General features: G+C 28.4%; 1 protein-coding gene across 2 annotated transcripts in view; it reads left to right on the top strand.

Annotated features, from left to right (window-relative positions):
* Positions 1-21,929, top strand: part of LOC143193367 (uncharacterized) — a 45,941-nt gene extending 24,012 nt beyond the window's left edge. For both annotated transcript variants that reach the window (XM_076399540.1, XM_076399539.1), the window contains exons 2-3: positions 11,124-11,243; positions 21,637-21,929. In XM_076399540.1, coding sequence (XP_076255655.1) covers positions 11,124-11,243; positions 21,637-21,778 — 262 coding nt within the window. In that variant the 3' untranslated portion in view covers positions 21,779-21,929. The remainder of the gene's footprint in view (positions 1-11,123; positions 11,244-21,636) is intronic.
* The last annotated feature ends 296 nt before the right edge of the window (positions 21,930-22,225 follow it).

The following is a 22,225-nucleotide window of genomic DNA, read 5'->3' as shown; positions in this document are numbered from 1 at the left end:
CCAAAATAACCATCAAGCCTACAGTCGCGGGTTCGAATCCAACTGGGATATGATTGTAAATGTATGTTTTGTAATTGTCCCTAAATAAAAGTATAAAATACGACAAAGGAAAGTCATCAGAGTCAGTCCAGTAACCAGGCTAGATAAGATCGGATTTCTTCTGAGATGATCCCTCGTCAGTCGGCAGGCTTAATGTCGAGGACCGTTGTTCAGAGTTCACGTTAAACAATAGGTCCAATCCATATAAGCACTAGTTGATAAAAATATTATCTAAAAAGTAACAAAAAAAATATTTTGCAATTTTTTTTCGTTACACAAAAATGTTGGAAATCTAAACAAATACAAAATTATAGTATCACTAATATGACAAGATATTTAGCATTTGAATTGCAATTGTATAGACCTTTCAATCATCTGAGTTATATATATTAAGGGCTGAACGTTAAACCAATGACCGTAAAATTGTTTTCTCTTACAGCATAGTTTAAAACAAATTAACAAAATATCTCTGGAGAGCGTCCATTACAAAGGAAGAGTTATATGGGTCACCCCGGAGTAGTTAATTATATAGTTCCTGTAGAAATATCTTCTAAACTCAGTGAATTTTAACAAAATATTTTAAGTAGGGTATTTAAGAAATCAAAAGTAAGCCGAGGCCTTCTTTATTATTCAACTTTCTTATAATTTGCATTCTTCTTATGAATTTTACTGAATTAGTTCTTTAACAGTCAGATAAAAAACGTACAACGTTTTTATTACAATAAACGATAATTGAAAATAGACATCAACATGACGACATCAACCCAAGATACAGTTGTTACATTCAAAACGAAAATCAGAGTAAAGAACGTGGTCAAAAAAATTATTAAAACCCAAAAAAACTATAATATATTGACTAGTATTTTGAAAAGAAAAATTGTTTTCATAATTATATCCCAAAATTAAAAGCCCTAAAATATAAAATTAGTTCCTTATATCCAATATATTTACTCAAAAATTTAATATATATTTTAAACAATAAAAATAAATTGTAACTTTTTAACTCAAATTCCAAAATATAAAATAAATTCCTGATAATGAATAAATTAAAACAATAATAATTTAATATAATTTTTAATAATTGTAGTCGTTTTCACTGTATCTGCAATTAATTTTTTCAATTTCAATTTTATAGATAATCAATAAAATAAATCTTGAAATATTATGTTTTCTATAAATATACTACCATTATGTGAATATTTCAGAAAAAAATATCTAACTGAAAATAAAATAGTCTAAAGCAGATTTATTTAGCTTTTAACGGTTTTAATCGAGAGAAAAAAAGTAGATAGTACACCATTATTTACATAACGAGCAAATATGGCCCAAATTTAATCGAGTAATAAATAGACCAAAAAACATAAAGCATAAAAAGTGGATATTCGATACAACTTATTCTTATAAAGAATATCCAGTAACATTTTAGAAAAAGGTTCTAAATCAGAATATCCTATTTATTTTAACGTAATAAAGATGCTTGACAACTAAATATGGAAAAAATACTTGACTTGTGACACGGTGCATTGTCTTGGTGAAGCAGCGCGTTCTTTTTCTTCAAATGCGGCCGTTTTTCGGCGATTTCGTCCTTCAAACGGTACAATAACGCTATGTAATAGTCGCTGTTCCAAAATACAGACACCATAACCTTCGGCTCAAAAAGCAATATTTTATCAACACGCGAAATTTATCCATTTTTTCACAATAAAAAAGTTGCTTCACTCAAAATGCTATAATTCACAAACTAATGATTCGACAGCTGTCAAACTTATACACGCATCTTTTGAGGATTACGGCTAACTAATACACGTATAGATTCAATTCTAGTAGCGCCAGCTATGTGTCAGGCTGGGGACACTTCAGTTGACTACTAGTCTTAATAAATAAATTAATATAAAAAAGAACCTACAAAAACTGATACGCTAGCCAAAAATTAATTAACTACTTCACTAAACTAAAGAACAAAATGTAATATAATTAAAATGTAAATATTAAAACAATGATATTGTTTAATTCAATTTGTAGGGAATCATTAATTTTCTTATAATTATTCCACAAAGAAGACAAATTCGACGAAAGCACACCAAACCTCAATCAAGTATACATAAATTATTTTCGTTCATCACCATCGCCGTCCTAATTTAAGGGTTACGCTTGACGTTAAACATTTTCTCCTTACCTCGTCGAAACCCAATACTACAAACTCTCGACCTCCTCCACGATCTTCCTTTTAATCTTAAACGAGAAAGTAATGAATAATGGGAAAATATTTTAGTGGCTTAGAAATTAACTGCAATTCCGTTTTAAATTAAACCTAGCTGATTACAAATAGAAACCGGAAGTTCTACGTAGCCTTGCAAACGGCCATATTAAAATGAAACGAAACGTGTAGATTGTCAAGTTAAGTACCGACTTATATTGGTGTTGTTCATTTACATTTTTGTAATAAAGCGGAATAAAATTAGGATGGTGGATTAATCGGTGGGAAATGTTTGTAGATCGAATAATCCCAGCAAATACCACAACAGTAGCACCTACGCTGTAAAAATTAATGAGACGATTTCCGTGTTTTATTGCCCCTATATATACACACACACACATAAATATATATATATATATATATATATATATATATATATATATATATATATATATATATATATATATATATATTATAAAAATTATATAAAATCCACTTAAAACTAAAGATATACTATTTCAATTTGAATTTAATTTAATAAAACTATTAAATTATATTTTAAAATATATAATATATAATAATATTAAATATATAAAATATTCTAATATATAATATAATAGTTTTATTAAATTAAATTTAATTAGTATATTTTTGTTTATTTTTTAATTTATTATCTCCTTTTACCAACTATGGGTTATACTAACTTACACTTTAACGTGGGCTCCGAACCACAGTCCTCGGCATTAAGCCTGCAGACTGGCGAGTGACCAACTTAAAAATCATCCCAGAGGACATCTGGTCTTACCCAGACTGGTTACAGGCGTCACTGGGATTATTTTCCTTGTGGGATTTTGCACTCTTGCCTAGGAAAATCACAAACATAAATTTACGACCCTGCCCCAACAGGATTCGAACCCGCGACTATCGCAACAGTAGTTGGACCGTCCTGTCGCCTTTACTATTGCGCCACCAAGTGGGCTATTTTTATTTTTAATTGGATTTTAAGAAAATTTTATATCAGACTTAAACAAATATCGTATAGCATAGTATATTTTTTGTAAGTAAAAAAGTAAAATTTGTTGAGTTTTCAAATTTTTAGGAATTTAATCCATGTCCATCAAAAAAGACCTTTAAAGATATTTAATCTATATATAAAATAAATCAAATATTTGAAACATTCATATATCATTATTACCTTATTTGATGTTATTACTGACGGTTATCTTAATTACAAATAATTACAGAAAAATAATTTAAAATGTATTGTCAAAATGCAATATAAAGTTGAAAATGAAAAATCATATATTCACACGTTTATGTCACGTCTTCTCGGTACTATTTTCGGCACATTTTAATCAGCTAAAAGAACAATTTTTATATAGTATTTTCTATTTTAATATTATTCTCAGTTAATTTATGTTTAATACATATTTTCATATATTTTTAGTACTATGCATTAATTTTCATTTCCATCTTGAAAACAATATTAATTTATTAGACGATATCTAATTTCTATGCCTATATATAGTGAATGTTTCCCATTTCTTTTGCAGTAAAATACATATATTATTTTATGACCCTTTGTATTATTCAATATATTATATAGTAAATGATTTGTGAATTTAAAAAATAAAAATAACAAAAAATGTGATGATGAAGTAACATGACTGAAAATTCCATCTCTCGTGTAACATTATTTAAACACGAATATGCAAGTAAGGTCATGAAATATCATATAGTATTAAGTAAATGAGATTAATTTTACTAATGCCATTTTCGCGAGCAAAAGACATTAAGATATTCATGTTCGCATAATTAATATCTACACGATATACGTTTTATAGTAACTAAATTGCAATAATGACATTATAATAATAAGACGTATCATTATAATAAAATAAATTTGAATTTAAATACCTAAATATTAAAGAATAGCAAGCAATATTAGTAACATAGTCTAGCAAAATTTTATATAATATATAGAAAATACCCTTCCAAACAGTTTTTATTTAAACAAAACTGCTAAACAGTGCTTAAGTACTAACAGACATACATAAATAAAACATACATAATATATAAATAAAATTCAAATCAATAAACAAAGAAAATGAAATATCCAATAATAGAAAAATAAATCATACATGTTTAAACTCTGTGTCATAATTAATCAAGAAGTACTAGGTCTATATGATGCATTTTGATAGCAATTATAATTATAAACACTAAATCACAATATTTAAGTAAACAATATGTTACTTCTTGTTATGTCATTTTACTCAAATATCTTGTAAACAACATGTTCTTACCTCTGACGATATTAAATAACAAACCGAAAATTTTTCCTGTTTAATTCCAATAAAGGTGCTGCTGAAAGTCATCAAGTACTGTTGGAAACTTACTGCGAACATTCCTCCGTAGATAAAATAGTTAACCGAAAAGTAAAAAAGAAATATTAAAACTGAAAAATAAACATAGAGAAAAATGTATATGCAATGAATATATACCGTGCTTTGAAATACAAGCTGAAAAGTACCTTCAAAACATACATAAAAGTTTTAAATATATAAATATCAATTTTAATCATAGAATATATAAATATTACATTGTTGTTATATATTACAAATGTAAAGTTATAAATAAAATATCAAGATATTTAAGCTTTTATTTTTACTCTCAACTACAAAATTAAATCAATACTTTATATCAAATATAACAAACAAGTATATTCATCATTCATTCAACATTCAACATCGTATTACTGAGGTTACTAAAATTGAATATACTAAATAAACATAGAAGTGAAGACGAATATAATATAAGCAAGCCATACCATTTTTTGATGTCCTTTATAGATATCATATACAAGAGAAAGAAATATAAATAAATAAAGGGTATATAATACAGATTATACTAGAGGGACTGGAATGATACTGAAAGAGGTCCGTTAATCATTGTGTGGATATACTCTGAAGAACAAGCAATTACGCCGAAGTAATATAAGAGCGGTTCCAGAAAACAGGTATTAGGTTTTAGAGAGTGGGTATTTACGCAATAGAAATCAGACACTACCTTGATGAAAGAACATCAGCAAGAATGTTTATGCGGGATTTTCTCCTGTGCATAAGAATATATTTTTAATTAACTTTATAAAAATGTTTGGTTCAATTATTAGAAATTATATAATTATTTAAAATAAATTTTGAATCATAATAAAAGAAGAATCCTACAGAAATCATTCTGAAGTCATATCTCGATAGAACACTGCTGATTTTCCGCGTGACAAATTATTAATTAACTTTTAATTTTCGTCAGTCGAACAGTCCTAAACCCAATACAATCCGACCACACACCATGATGCTGGAAAATATAAAAATCTGGAAACACTTGGGTATTTATTTAATTGCTTTAAGCTGATAACCAGTATTTTATAGAATTTAATTCAATTTAAAATCGATAAGGCCACACAAAATAAATGGTATGTTTTTCAACCTATTTAATACGATAAAAGATTAAGAAACTGTCATATTAAATACGATTGTTATCATAATGAAAGGATAATTAGATTACATTTTAGATTTATTTCTATATATTATAGATAATCTAAAATAAAACTAAAATCTAAACTAAAAATATATGATAAAACTAAATCTTAAAATATTTCTCTAATATTAATTTAATCTTCAGCATATAAACATCCTTTGTCACATTCACCGTTACATTTATTAATTTTTTAACATTATTTTATTAGTTTGAGTGTCCTAAGTTAGTAACACAAAAAGACATTATGAGATGCTATTATATATTACTCTAAAATGGTCAGAGAATTTTTTTAAAATCTTCAATTATTTAACAAACCTAAAACAAGTAATATCCTTTAACAGGCGGTAGGAACTAAAACCAAAAAGTTCACCGATCCTTTAACTGCTCTAATAGATAGAGGGTTAGCTAATTCAAGCCTCACCGCCATTAATGGTGTTCATTAAATACACATCAATATCAACTTGAAATTTCTACTGATCAAAAGTATTTGAAACCTCGTACTTACTATAAAAGCACCTCGTTGTAATTTATAATTACAAATCATATGTACGCCAGGTATAACAGACAATAATTTAAGTAATTTTCGCATCTCGTACTATATTGAATCTTATCCATCGTGTATTTAATAATTATGGTGGAAACGTGTTCAGCTTCTAAAACTCTTCAACAGACGGCGAATAGTCAAAATCCTAATGAAATTTGAATTTTGTATTACATGTTTCATTTATTATATATAATTTGATAGCAACGTACTGTGGAAGTATGCTACGATGATAACCATATTTTTAAAAATTATAACTAACGCCATCTCATAATTTTTTCTTGTATTACCAACATAGTACACTCAAAATAAAAACTTTACTTTCTGTTTCGAAGAAAACTTTTTTATTTCACTTTCAAACTCCACGCGAATCCATATCATTAAATATTTAAGATTGAGTGCAAAGAAACAGCGACTATATAGAACATAAAGTAGTACTAACGCATAATACAATTTCCGATCACGTCAAAAATATCTAAAGTGAAACACATCAGAATCGAGTTCGAGTTTACGAATCAAATTTGTCCGTTAAAACGACTTTGCCGCAGGGTCATGAAGAATTAATTTCTAAGGCAGATGTCTCGTGGGAACAACTAAAGGTAAATCCACTTGGTAGGATCGTGTTGATTTATCAGAAGAGGAAAAATACACATTCGTCTTAAAAATGATAGATTTACAAACACTTATTTAACAAAAATGTACAAATTTACCAAATTTGTTTTAAAAATAATTACTATATTTAATTAACTCTATTACTACTTTTTTTTAATATAGTAAAGACCCCTTTTTACCAACGATGGTTTATCTGGACTAGACCTACAGCTTAACGTGGGCTCCGAACCACGGTCCTCGGCATTGCGCCTACCGACTGGCGAGTGACCAACTTAGATTACTTAGAGATCATTCCAGAAGACGTCCGGTCTTACCCAGCCAAATTACTGGCGTGACTGGGATGCTTATTCCTTGTCGGATTTTCTACTGTTGCCTATAAGATATTTACAATTACAATCACAAACATAAAGTACATCCATGTCCCTGTATGAATCGAACTCGCGACTATCGCAGTAGTAGCAGAACCGCTCTGTCGCCTTCACCACTGCTCCAACGAAGCAGGCCTGTTACTGTAATTTTAAACGAATAGCCAATTAGTAACTTTATTAAATTTTAACATTCACAAAAGGTTACAAAAAGGCACTAACTAAGTTTAACTTGAACATTCATAAAATAAAATCAACACATTCACAGAAATTTAAAGATAATAGCAATATTAATTATTATTAGGAAAATGGACTTATTTATTAGATGTTTGGTAAACAAAACTGAATCAATAACTTCAACAAAGGAAGACTTTGACAATCATAGTAACAAAAATAATCACAGTATCTTTGCCCTTTTACAGGCTTCGTCTTATTTAATTTTACATACACAAACATCAAGATTCCATTGGTTGCTCCCAATTATTAGAAATGTAACCCAAATCGGATAATCATATTTAAAATCAAAGTTTATTAATAGCCAAATCAGTCCATATCACATTGATGTTAGGACCATTAGTTCTAAATTCACCCTGAAAAAAGACACTAAGAGCATGTAGTTCCGACAAGATGCATATATTTGTTGTTCCAAACTCTTGATTTAAACTAACGTAAAGCAACAACACAGTAAAACAAAAACATTAGTTTAAAATAAATATGTTCTCAATATTTTATCACTACGTGTTTTATTTTGTAACAAAATGTATAGATATACATATCATAAATTATCTGTAATAAGACGGTTAGCTTTTCTCCTGAAATATATAAATCAAGGGCAAATGATATCTATTTCTTAATACAATTCTAAGTTTAGACTAATCCGATTTGTGAAAACAAAATCATATTTTGCAATGCAATTATGCATCGTTATCAGGATCATTTTACACTTTAGCAACCTTATTCTATTGTCAGTTAATTATAATTTTCATATGCATGAGGATGCTGGATACATACTATACAGTGGTTAATGTATTTTGAGATTTAGGTTTATTAAAATTGTTTTAATACACAATATACGAAAATTTTAAAGTAAATATCCAAATGAATTAATATAACACAAGTAACAAAAGTATCTCTATTTATAACTCAGGATTAAATATTTAGTGTTAAACTGTTCTATAAAAGTTCAATTAAAAATCAACACATGTTTTATTTAATTCCTTAATAGCAGTAGAATACAACAAATATTAATAACATGTGCTGACCCATTCTGCTAATGCAATCATTTGTCACATTAAGTAGTTATTGATTTATTTTTTTTCAAGTGAGTGTTGCAATTGTTTGTTCCCCCAAGCCGTTCTTTTAAATCGTTGAAACCAAACCCCAGAATTATATAATGAATATCATCAATGAGTATCAAGACAATGGAGCACTATCATAATAAGTGACTGTGTATCATGGGTTCTGATTTAAACAGCAATTTTTGTTTTAAATAGACAATAATAATAATGAATGTCAAAAATAGAATTTTGAGCAACTGTTATTTTATGTAGAAAAATATAAAACCATAGATTTTTTACTTCGCATATTCACCAATATCACTGATCTATCTTAAAGAGCCAGTTTTCTTAAGCTAAATCTAGTTTATAGCTTAGTGTTGTATCAATTAGCAAACTTCACAGTGATCATCTTATTTATTTATAATTTTTCAATTCACAATAAATTGTAGAATAGGTTATAATTTACTTAAATTACGTAGTAGTCTCATCTGACACTTATTCTATTGGTCTTGTCCCTTCAAATTATTTCACTTGTAACAATTAAATGATGCTTGAATATCCTCAACTAAATAGAAAACTGATGCAATATTATTAGACCATTAATACCTAAATTTGCTAATTATTGCTATTATAATAGATAATTATTAGAAATTATTTTCTCAAATATATAGGAATATTTCCATTATATAATTAAATGTCTACCCACTACCGTCTAAGCCGAAATTATCTTAACTTAGAGCGACATATAATTAAATAATTTGTTTGGTTCTAATAATGTCAAGGTCTAGTATATTCACCTCTTTATCGACCAGTTAATATTTAAAAAAAATATATTCAGTAAGTTAAATCCAGCAAATTTTTAAATGTGTTATATATAATAGCAATATATTAAATAATGTCTGAAAATGTCAAAGATTTTCGTTTATAAATCATAAAAGTTAATTAGTTCAATCAAATTTCATTATATTAACAGTTACTTCTAGCAGGCCATCTCTGTTACTATAATCTTACAATGCTTTTAAAATCCTAAATAAGTTATCCTCGTTTTTGTAAAGATAATTTCTTTATTTAAAAAAATATAAGAATTTATTGTTATTGGCTAATCGAGGGAAGCGCTCAAATTTCAAAGGCATGTATAAAGTTTTCACATTTTTTATCTAAAATAATTGGCTATTTGGGTATAGCCTTATTGCTAAGCTGATGTGACGGCAAATCAGAATAAGTATAGCATATATAACATCCTAGAAATATTACTGACAATAGCTTATATGGTGTAATTGTTAAAGTGTCCTAATCAAATGTTGCGGGTTCGATTCCCGGTGCGTACAATGTTTTTTTATTATTCTAGTTTAGTTAGAACATTTGTCAAATCACCTAGGCTACAACTAATTACTACTATTGACTAAATATCTAACACTAAAAAAGAATAATAAAATATTTTTAACAAAAAAATTGAACTGGCTTCAGCAAATAAACAAGGAACTCTCTAAAATTTAAAAATTAATCAAACTTGGATTTTAAACAATGCTTTTTTATGTTAAAAATCTAAGTTTGATTATTTTTTAATTTTTAGTGAGTTCCTTATTTTTTCTTCCAACTTCTCAGTTCAACTCAACAATTCAGATGTCAGCCTTCTATAAGCAATTTCAATTACAAGTGTCCTTATAAATAGTCTGGCATCTCATTCTAAACAATACCAAAGGCAACTGTAATAATCTCGCTCTAACTCTTATAATTGTATGTTAAATATCATCGCATCATACATTAGATATTACATCACGAGAGTTTAGATTATACCGATGTATATAGCAAAATTAAAATAAGCGCCCGTCAACCTTGTTGCTTGACAAATTAGGACGTTAAATTGCAAATTTTAGATGGAGCCTCACTTTAATATAATAGAACCGGAGTTGGTAACTTAACTGGTCCCGCAAGCAGCGCACCACTGAAAATGATGAAATTGCACCGGTCAATATCAAATCTCATTTAGCATGCAAAGGCTTTTCTTTCCAATATTTGAAGGAGAAATTAATGTTCCACTTCCGATGCCATTTCCTCCGGTATTCCCTCAACTAATCTTTTCTGTTCCATAAAACAACAACAAATACCGACCAATCAAATCTATCGATTCGTCCTAGCTTGCTCGCTTATTCGCAAACTGAAATTAAATTGATTAATAACGTTTTTATGATAAAACCTCTTGTAGAGGTCGTATCACTGGGGAATAAATTCAATTTTATTCAATGTATTCTATACAAGAAATATTTCAATATTTGATAATAAAAAATGATACATTTAGAAACATTTCGGATCTTCTCCGTATTGTGTACGACTCTAAAACATAAATAATGTAGAGTGATATTCCATATGAATATTGTATTGTTTACTATAACAATAAATTTCTTTTATTAGAATTTTTAATTTGATATTTAATGTGCATATAAAATATGTTATTATATTTAATAATTAATTAATTCTGATAGAATTACTTGATAGAAACGAACACACAACAAACATTAAAACGATTTTTTTAAAGTTCTCTTTGATTTCAGAGTAAAACGAGTATTGTCTGACGTATACCTGACAGAAATGCAAAGCAAACAGGCGGCCAGAAAACTCGGTGGAGTAGTTGTAACAGTTCCTGTTGCAATGGGATTAAACTACGAAAAATAGTAAGTTACTTGTTTCAAATGCTTATGCTTTTCATTAAAATTTAAAATTTAAATAAAGTTAATAAGAATGTTATATCAAATCAGTACTAAGGGGATATTCTAGACAAGAGGCATGCATTTTAGTTATTCCGATATAATTTAAATCAAACTTAAAAACATTTTTTTTAATTTTACCATTTCTTTTGGCGTTTGCTTTGGAACCTTTGACCTACCTTTTCTTATGAATTTTTGAAATGAAAATAGAAAAACGCGTTAATGTTTTACTAAAGTTATGCATAGTCTAAGCTTTAAAATGGCGCTTTATACTTACACTTTCACACACACTTACACTTACACATTCCTGCTTCGTACATTGAGCCTTCCTCTACTTCAAAAAAAGCATTTCCGAACTTATTTCTTTCAACGAATTCTGGCCATCGATGTATCGTGAAATCAACGAATTCAAAAATTCATCATTATTTTCCAGCATTGGTTAAGTACGATTTCCCTTTTAAAAGCATTGTTTTTCTCTCAATTTTAGCTATTTATAGTAAATCACACCTATTTGATCCCATTAGACATGCAAATTGAATGTACAACTCATGTTTGGCTTTTAATCGTTTGCCTAAGACTATTTTAATTAATTTAATAAATTAATTCCAAATGATTGAAATATTTGGCACCAATTTTTATCGAACAAATCCTCAATTAACACAACAAACAAAATTAGTAAAACACTTTCGGCACGTTTATTCAGTTGTAACATAATTTCCACTAAAGTACGATAACTTTCGGCAACAGCTTTTTACATTAAAACAGTTTATTCTGCACAAAATCCAACATTTTTTTAGTATAAATTATCATTGCTTAATTTTAACCAAATATGTTTTTAATATAACATCTTTTATTAAATATGCACAAACAAATATTATTAATAAATTATTTTGTTATTTCTTTTCTTATGCACTTGGATCAATTCATAAGCAATTCAGAATAAATACATCAGTAGAGTCATATGGTCATAACTGTGCTGTAGTAAATTGTCTTCAATATGTCTTAGGTTTTATTTTTATTGGAACTTTTAATCATCAAGGAAAATGCAGATTATGTGGGAAAGTATCCGCATGCCTTCTATAAAGTGTACGCAACGATGACAAAGTGTGCGAGGTAGGAATCTTAATCATCTACTAAACATAGATCACATATAAACTTATCGACAATTGATGAAGTATAGTCCTTACAATAATGATGCCATTGCAATTATAAATCCGTATATTGATCAATCCCAATTTAAGTGTCATGCCGATACTTCCAGTTGGAGCTCTATTAATGAGTTTCTATCCTTTTTCGGGGAAAACTAAATGCAGGTGGCACATAATTTCCAGTTGGAGTGACTCAGCAAACAGAAACCATGGTTGGCTACTCTTCAAAACTATTTTATTATTTTAATGTTTTTCCCTATCATGGGAATATAAACTTAGATCTCTTTAATAATAATTAAAATTTCTATTTTTATTGAATGTTTAGATTAATAAATCTCTTAGAAAGTCAACAATATGTCCATGGGCAATAAGTATTATTATATGATTTCCGTTATATAATATATGTTATGTTAACCACTCTGACATGTAGAAGATCACTTCAGTAAGTGATGTGCTGTACAAACTTATAATCTAAATCTTATTCTAGATACTATTTTAACTTATTTTAAAGTATATCCTAACTTATTTTACAGACTATTCTAACTTATTCTAGAGATTATTAAATCTCACTTTATGTGTCTATTAATCAGTTCATATGATAGTTTGCGTTTGAGCCTACACACTTCACTGTCATTGCGCACATTTAACTATTTGGCGAGTGCATTGGGATGCACTAATAATCTTTCAGAGCACTTTGCACTAACACTTCGAATCAGACTCGTTATGGGTTCTAAGGGGACATCGCGCTGAATCAGTTTGTTGGGCACGTAATATGGGGCATCGACGATGACTCGCAACACTTTATTCTGGAACCTCTGGAGGATATCTATGTTAAATTTGATAGTAATATCCCACAGTTCAATACCATAGGTCCAAATGGGCCTAAATATTGTCTTATACAACAAAACCTTGTTATCTAATGATAATTTAAATTTACGCCTTCAGTCACTATGTGTATTTCCATGTCAAATGTCGATCAAAATGCATTCTCGATATTTAACGTTGTTTGCTTGCGGAAGTTCATGATTATTCAATTGTATTGAGGGGCACGTTCTGCTACAAAGGGTGAATGTTACAGGGGCAGATTTTATCTCATTTGCTTTGATACGCCATGTTTTTAACCATAATTCGACTTTGTTAAGATGCAGTTACAGGGTTCTTGTGGTTGATATTGGATCCTCGTGTATCCTCTTCTTTGAAATTGAAATTGGAACTTTAACTATCTTTTGTGACAGGTCTAAATAAATCAAAAATAACTCATGAACAGATAATAATCTTAATCAGACATATAAACAAATATATCACTCATATTACACCAAAGAATGAATTATTATTCCATACCTTTCTCGTACGTCTTCAGAACTATGTTTATAACCACATGTGAAATAATAGAAAACATCAAAATACTTTTAAATGCAGAAAGGCAAAGTATAAATTTCTCTATTTGAGACAAAGATCGCTTCCATTTTACGCTTGAATAAATAAGTTTTAAAATGGTTTCTGTCTGATGAGAAAGTTTCAACATTAACGCCCCTTTGTTGTTTCAGGGTAACTAAACAAGCTGTTTAAATTGTTTGCACGCAGTACAACATATTCAGCCAAAAGTAACACATTTCAATTTTCTCGCAAATTCTATCACAGGGACAAAAGATACATTATGACAATAAAACGTTTTAATTTATTTTTTTTAATAAACTTGATATAACAAATAAAATATCGCCATCTAAATATATTTAAAGATATTGTATATAATTTCATTACAAAAAATGTTTCCTTTTCTAGTAATCAGTTCATACAACATTTACACAGAATAATTATAATTTCCTTAAAGATTATATAATATTGTACATTTTACGACAGTATGTTCATAGCACAGAATATTTGTTATTAACAATACGATGCTAAATTATACAAATTTAATGGAAACTCTATTATTAATGTCTAAATAATAAGTAGAACAATATACGTAGGAATTTCCCCTAGTGGTTTTAATATGTTGCAATTAAAATCTTATATCAGAGATTAATAATCATTTTATAAGATTTTATAAAACATATATTGGTGGTACAGCATTACTATTTCCATCAACAACATTATAAGAATACTCTTGTACATAGTAAATTTCCTATTTATATATATATATATATATATATATATATATATATATATATATATATATATATCTGATAACACTGGATAATATCACTGAAATATACTCTCAATGGAGTAGTATACAGGTTTAAAGATCTGTTTTTATTAAGAAACTCCTAAATGTTCTCTTCTATCTGTAAAATGGATGCAAGGTCACTTAATCCCTTAATATATTAACTCCATTCAATTCAGTTTATAAATTGTATTTAATACATTGGCTGAGTTATCAGAATTGCATTATCAACTATTATATTATAAATTTCACCTGGAAAAATTACCTTAATATCTTATTGAGCAGAACTATAAATTATGTAGTATTATCGAATTATTTCTAATGTAAATATTATACATAGTTAAGAAATTACAATTTTAAATATTAAATTTTTTATTTTAATAAAACATATTAAAATAAGTTGAAGTACAATATAAAAAATCACACTAATATAAAAACAATTACAGAAATCAGTTATAAAACCAAAATACATGACAATTATAATATATTAATATTTAAGAAGTTTAATGGTATTAAACAAATACTTTTTATTCTGTAATGTGCTACGACAAATCCGATTTGATGTTAATATTGCCCAAGGACACCTATAACATTAGTATTGCATATTGTTGACAGTGTAATAAAGCACCTGAAGCCCCCGAGGCCATTACGATATCTAGTAAGATTATGCAGTGCAAAGCTATTTTTTAGAAAATATTCTATTGCTAAATTTGATCTCTCAATAAGTATTTGGTTCTTATTATATTCTGATCATTTCTTAACCAAAAAGACTTTTATTGAGATATGCAAGTGGTAATCAGACTTTGCTATGTCGTGAATACTCTGAATGTTACAGAATATCCCACTCGAGATATCCCAACGGTGTTACACCCTTGTAATCTATGGCCGAACGTATGTCATGTGTACTCTACATACTCGCTATTCCTGGTATTTTTTACAACAATACGTTGTTTAATTGACATCGGTAGACATCTACAATAATAGTTTCATTCACTTCTAGCAGTTCGTAATACACTAGACCTTGCTAATCCCACCACATACACAGCAAGACTTTATGACCATTAATTTTCCACTTCGGTGTCGATGTGGATGCCTCTCCTGAACTAACACATTAATTTTTGCGCTTGGGATTCTAACTGATTCTCCTTTAATCGCCAGTTCAATGCAAAGGCAATGTACAATACAGTCACTAATAATAACAAAATGTTACCTAAAGCGTTTCCTGTAAGTCTTGTTTTTTTGCCTAGTAAGCACTAAAGCCGCGATGTTGAAAAGACTGGAAGTGACATTTTCGGTCAGTCCTAATTAAGTTATAACAATTCATAGTTTAGTCCGCCTTTTGGATCTTTCCCATCCAATATAAACGCATGGAAGCAATTCACACACGGTCACCTTGGTTAGTGACAAAGATACATTAAAGTATAACAGTAAAAAAACGGTCTCATTATATTTTCATTTTGGGAACTTCTGGAAAAAGGGAAAGAAAGTTTCTCGTTAGAGCTTTGAAATTTTTAATAATTAATTTCTTATAGTTCATATAAAAATCAATAGTTTTAAATCGTTGAAACTAACATAGGCAATTGGGGTATGACGGAGTAATATCATCGTACATTTCTAAAACTGTATCGAAAAAAAAATTTTGCGTTCCATAATAAGCGTCTGTACACAGTCAATAATACGTAATGGAACACTGTTATTTTATATAAAAAAAATATCAAAGCTATTTAATTCACCAGTTAGATTAGTTTTTTAACAGTTGTTTACATTAATACCTTATATATTGATCAATAGATATATGTGATCAAAATACATGCAATCATCTAATGCATGAACTAAGCAAACACATGTATAATGTGTCAGGACTCAGTGCCGGATGCCCTAGTACTTTCACAATAGATATCACAAAATTTAGAAGATAAAGAGCAACTTATAATAATATTAGTAAGAACAGTTAAAGTGTATTGCGTAGTTCCAATCAAAATAAGTTTGCTTATATAAAATGTTATAATTACTACCACTCCAAGCAATCAAATTGTACTATAACATGTATCCTATCCCAATAAATCACTAGCACAAATAAACAACAAACCGATTTAATGAACTAACATATTATTTAATAGCTTTCACGTTTTCTATCGACGTAATCCTTATACAGACGTAACAGATATATTAACAATGTGATAGCACATTTTTAAAAAATAGTCTTACGTTATCGCACCGAAGCATTGTTATTGTTCCTAATCGTAAATATAGCGATACAAATACTACGTTTTAATACTGTTTCGAAGAGAAAAGTTACCCATTAAAGTTCATTGACAAGATTCAAGCGCGGACTTAAATAAAATTATAAGGTTAACGATCATTTTGTTTTAACATTAAATCGACATTTAATTAATTGGCAAACGAAGTAAATTTACAAGATTATTAATATCACGTGAACTTTTGCTGGCTTGTGTCGTTTTTTAATATATATATCGAGTTCTACTATATACATATTTTTAAAGACATATCCTCATTGAGAAATGCGTGTCTACTAAATGCCTTCGGCTATGAAGCGTTGTTAATTCTTATCTACTATAACGACGATAACCTAATATGAATCAAATCGATTTATATTTAAAATGTCTGTTAATTATAATTAAGCTGAGGTTTTAATAAGTATAAAGTTAATGGTGTTGCTACTTGGACTATAATCTTTTCAAGTTCAATGCTATTTTTTGAATCAAGATTATAAAATATAGTTCTTCAATTTTCTTTATGACAAGAATAACTAAACACCTATCTCATACATTACAAAATATATTATCTATATCGACTATATCATTATTAATTTATATAACATAATTATACCAATATACAAGCTACATATATAAGATACGAAAAATAGAGTCTCACTTAGGTATGCCGAAAATATATCGATATAACGATATATCAATATATCTATATTTTTTTCAGTCAATATTTTTCGATATTTTTTTTTAATTAAAGATATTTAAGCATTATAAAAAAATACATTATAAAAGTGGTACTTAAATTTCAAAGGTTTTTTAAAAATATCGCAATTATTGCAAAAAATGTCGATATTTTTTTTCCTCCGATATATCGGTACATTTCTCTCCGGCCAACACCCTCACTTATCACACCATTTAGCATAATATAAACACACCGTCTTATTCCTTTGAATAACCAGGACCACAATACCCCCCTCCTAAATTAGCGAGCAAAGGGACGTACGTGACCTTTATTACCCAAATTTCCATTATATATCCCGTATGGAATGGTTTCCCAAATTTTGGTGACTACAAATTAAGCTACTGCAAATGGTGGCCGTACACCCTGAAATGCAATCTTCTGTTCAAGGTCCACTAGGCTACGTCAGTTTACAGCAACTTCAGTCCGCCATTGGTAGCCTCACCCATTGTTCTCACAGATTCAGCTGCAATGCATTTTCCCAAACTCCACTTATTTACACCAAGAAATGCTTCGAGTAACTGCGGAACAATTGTCAATCCAACGTCAACCTATCTTCTTTTCTTGATAAATAATTTGAGTTCAGTTTTTTTAATTCAATAAATTTTAAAAAAATAGTCCCATGATCTCCCCAGAATCCCACCTACTTCGCCGATCTTGAACTATGAAGGGTTTAACATAACAAAAACTATTATTATATTTTAAAATAATTTTCCAGTTGCATCGATTGTTTTGGGGTTTGTAAACAGCCAATAGTCAGTATGAGCCAGATCTCGACGATAGGGGGCAAAACAAGTCACAATTAGTTGAAATTGGGCATAATTGTCATCACCTTGAAGCAACATATTAACAAAATATTCCCTCAATGATAAATGTCAATATGAAAAATATATCCAACTTCAATTTACAGTCATTCAAATAATTTTATGAATGTCTTAGTACTAATTAGATTAGGCTAGATACATTTGTAAATAAGTTCGTCTAGATAAAGCTTATACATCCTTAAATAGAATGCATTCAGCCAATCTTTTAATTTCTGTTTTCTCATCATTATCATAAATTGTGTATACTGAATACACAACATTATTATTTAGCTATACAAAACATAGTAATTTATTGTTTAATGATCAAAATATTAGATTCTTGATCCAATTAGTAAATATACCTCTATACAAAACTCCATCATCTTAATTTCGATGATCAAAAATTGTCTTAATGAAAATTCGCTGATTATCTGGCAAAAAAATAAACAGTAGAAGTATAGAACTGCTTACAAATACATTATTGCAGATTTTTTCCTATTATAAATAGTAATATAAATATAAGTGGTCTGATATAACTTAAGTGGAATACACTAAAAGACGATAACAAAGTTCTTTAAGGAAAGTTAAGAATTGATGAATGGATACTATCCTTCTCTCTCTTCTCTTATTCTCATATAAGGCTGGCATTTACAGAACAAGACATACAGATAGAAAAGACATGGACCATCACGGATCATCATATACAAAATGGAGAAGTAGTTAGCCATTTCAACCTATTATGCAATATTTAAATAAATAATAATATTCATATACGATGAATGACGCAAAACTGAAGAGGAAAAATGCAATTATTTCCATTTAAACATATTATAAATATGTTTAACTTATATCATATGGAGTGGTACTTATTTTGTTAATCTTACAAACATATGCCGTAAACCTAACACGCTAAGCGGTTTAGGGTTTATAATTAGATATCATGGTAATCAAAACAACACTAACAAATAACATTATTGTAAAATAAAAGTAATTGTGCAAAAAGAAAATATATTACAAAATGTAGTAAATATTTATATAAATCATACGATACGTTAATTGGAATCATTACATTTTTCAATTTATATAGAGGAATATTCAAAAAACAATACAAAAAAGAAAAAAAAGAATTGCTACATAGTATAAACCAAATATTATATAGAAATAATTCGATTTTCAACTTGATATATTGCGAAATCTGTACGTAATAGCAATAGATATAAAAAATTCCAGGCTTAAAAATAATTGCAAATAATTATTGTACATTATGACTTTGAACAATTACAACAAATTAATGTGTGCAATTTTACTATTTAAGTGCATATTACAAAAGACATAATGAATGTAGCTCTAAATTCGAACATGCTCTCTTAACTGTTTAAAAACTCAAGAGAAAATTGATAAATATGTCAAGCTAATTAATTATCTAATGACCTTTATAGAAAATGTGCATGTTGTGTAACTATTCAAGTACATATTAGAAGAATCAGCTATTAAATGAATGTTAATTGGTGTTTGTGTAAAATTCATTATTTCTTGGTATGTATAAACTAAACGGTTTCCCCAAAGAATAGTATAAAACCCAGAAATATATTGAAAAAATTATATATTGTTTAATGTATGTTACTGAGTATTAAAAATTACCTTCGCCATTTTGTCATATAAATTATTATGTTTTTAATCATTTATCAATAAACATATATAGATTGTATTTAAACATTAATATATTGATGCAAATTCTTTTATAGTGACAAATAACCATTTCCAAATATAAAAATTATAAAATATTATAAATCAAAAAGAAATAACCAATATGGAATATGTAAAAGTTCTATGCATTAATCTTAACAACCATGTATATTTCTATTATAAATCTAATTAATATAATTGCTTATTAATGGAAATTATCTTAGAAAATATAAATAACATTGGAGTTTTTGTGAAACGTTAATTGTTCTTCTTTATGTCATTTTTTCCCTTAACTAGCCAGATATTAAAAAAATAACATACAATATTTCTTTTATAACAGGATAATCATGTCAACCATGTTTAAAAATATATCAAATATCAAAATTAAATTTGTTAATAGAATATTATACACACCCTATAAAAGCACACAGATAAATGAACCCAATAACCTTTTTCAAATACAACTTAATTAATTGAATCAACAAAGTAGAACGTAAATGTGTTTATTGGGTTATTATAATTGATTAAAATTAATAAAAATGCTGAATAATCATTAAAATGAACATGTGATAAATATCTAAAATAAAATGGAATGTTTGGAATGATATTTTTAAATAATGTAGTATTTTTATTACAACTGAAGAAAATAAGTACTATTATAGACATATATTACTTACAGTAACTTAAAACTAGGTGCTTATCTAGAAAGACCCATCGGCCCTTATTTAGTCTCTAATATAAAAAGTAATAAAATATCAGTGTTTGTAACATTTAATGCACTTCACTAAACAACTACACAATATCACACCATTGGTTCTCTTCAATCTGGGTCCTAGTTAAGTATTCTCAAATAGTTTCAGAAGTTGGGTTTTTACATGGGAATGGTCTTTACTGAACGAATGTTACGAATCAATCTTTTAATTTTCTCTATGACAACTGGAATCCAAAGTTTTCCGTGTAAGTAATTGTTCCCATAGTATCTGGGTACAATAGCACTCTACCATACGAACAATCCACAATACTCCTCAGGTATTTCAAATCGAGTTATTTTCTTTTTGATGAGCTTCACCTACAATATAATGCGGTTGGTGGCTCGGTGTTGAAATATGTGAGCAATATATTCAACTTTTATTCAACAAACAAGCCGAAACTATTTTAATCCGCCTCTCTGTATTTGTTTCTCGAGTGTAGTGATTGTCAATCTAAATTTTTTGTAATATAGATTATAATCTAGCAATGTGCGAAATTCTTAAGGATGTCTTGAAACTTACAGTTGTGTAACTGTAACAATGTCCAAGCCTCACGACCATAGTGTGGAATTGGCAAAATAAGCATTTGAAAAAGATGAGCTTTATCAACCAATCAATATCTGGAAAAACAAAAACTCTTGTAACTGTTGGTGTCACTTTCTTCTCCTCTATTGCTGATGCTAAGTACTTGAACTCCTACACTTGCTCTAACCGAACACCATTAAAATTTACAATAAAAAGTGAACTCAGTTACCAATACTTTGTTCTTTTCTTCATGTATTATTCATCATAACTTCGTTAATCAGTCAATAGATATCTTAAAAATTTTATCTGTTTCAGTGGCCGCAAGCGACGTTCTCAATCCAGACTACTTGAATCATTGTTCAACCAATCAGAAGAAGACCAAGGCGACCCAAGAGGCGATCTAATCGATCCTAACGAGCTCAATGACTACGACGCCCTCTTTTCCAATTACAAATAGATTGATTAAGAGAAATAGCAGCTTTCATTTCGGCGCTTTGAAATGTTCTTCTTACATTGGCCAGTTGCCGTTCGTATAGTAGAACTATCAAACATTCGTTTAATGTACATGGATGCTAACAACAAGAACGAACAAAACTATTTCGTCTATTTTAGCAATAATATTGTTGTTTGATAATGTCTATAAAACAAGTCTTGATAGTTCTACTAAATATTATACAGCATGTAATATATTTCCTTTAAAAAATAATTAATAGATAACGATTAGGGCTCTACAGCTTAAAAGAATATGTTACAACATGAATATAATAAATAAATTAGATTATATCTGGCACTAAACCAAACTATATTATAATTAACTATAACAATTGAATTATATGCCGTTCATTCGCTCTAAAATACCATCTTAATTATTTTTAAAGGGATTATTATGTAAAACAAATTTTGT

The sequence above is a fragment of the Rhynchophorus ferrugineus genome, unplaced genomic scaffold, assembly GCF_030347505.1.
Source record: "Rhynchophorus ferrugineus isolate W39M unplaced genomic scaffold, kcgeb_rfMv2 rfM3, whole genome shotgun sequence".
NCBI classification, from domain to species: Eukaryota; Metazoa; Arthropoda; class Insecta; order Coleoptera; family Curculionidae; genus Rhynchophorus; species Rhynchophorus ferrugineus.
Note: the sequence above shows the minus strand (reverse complement) of the source record. Positions and strands in the feature narration are given on the sequence as shown.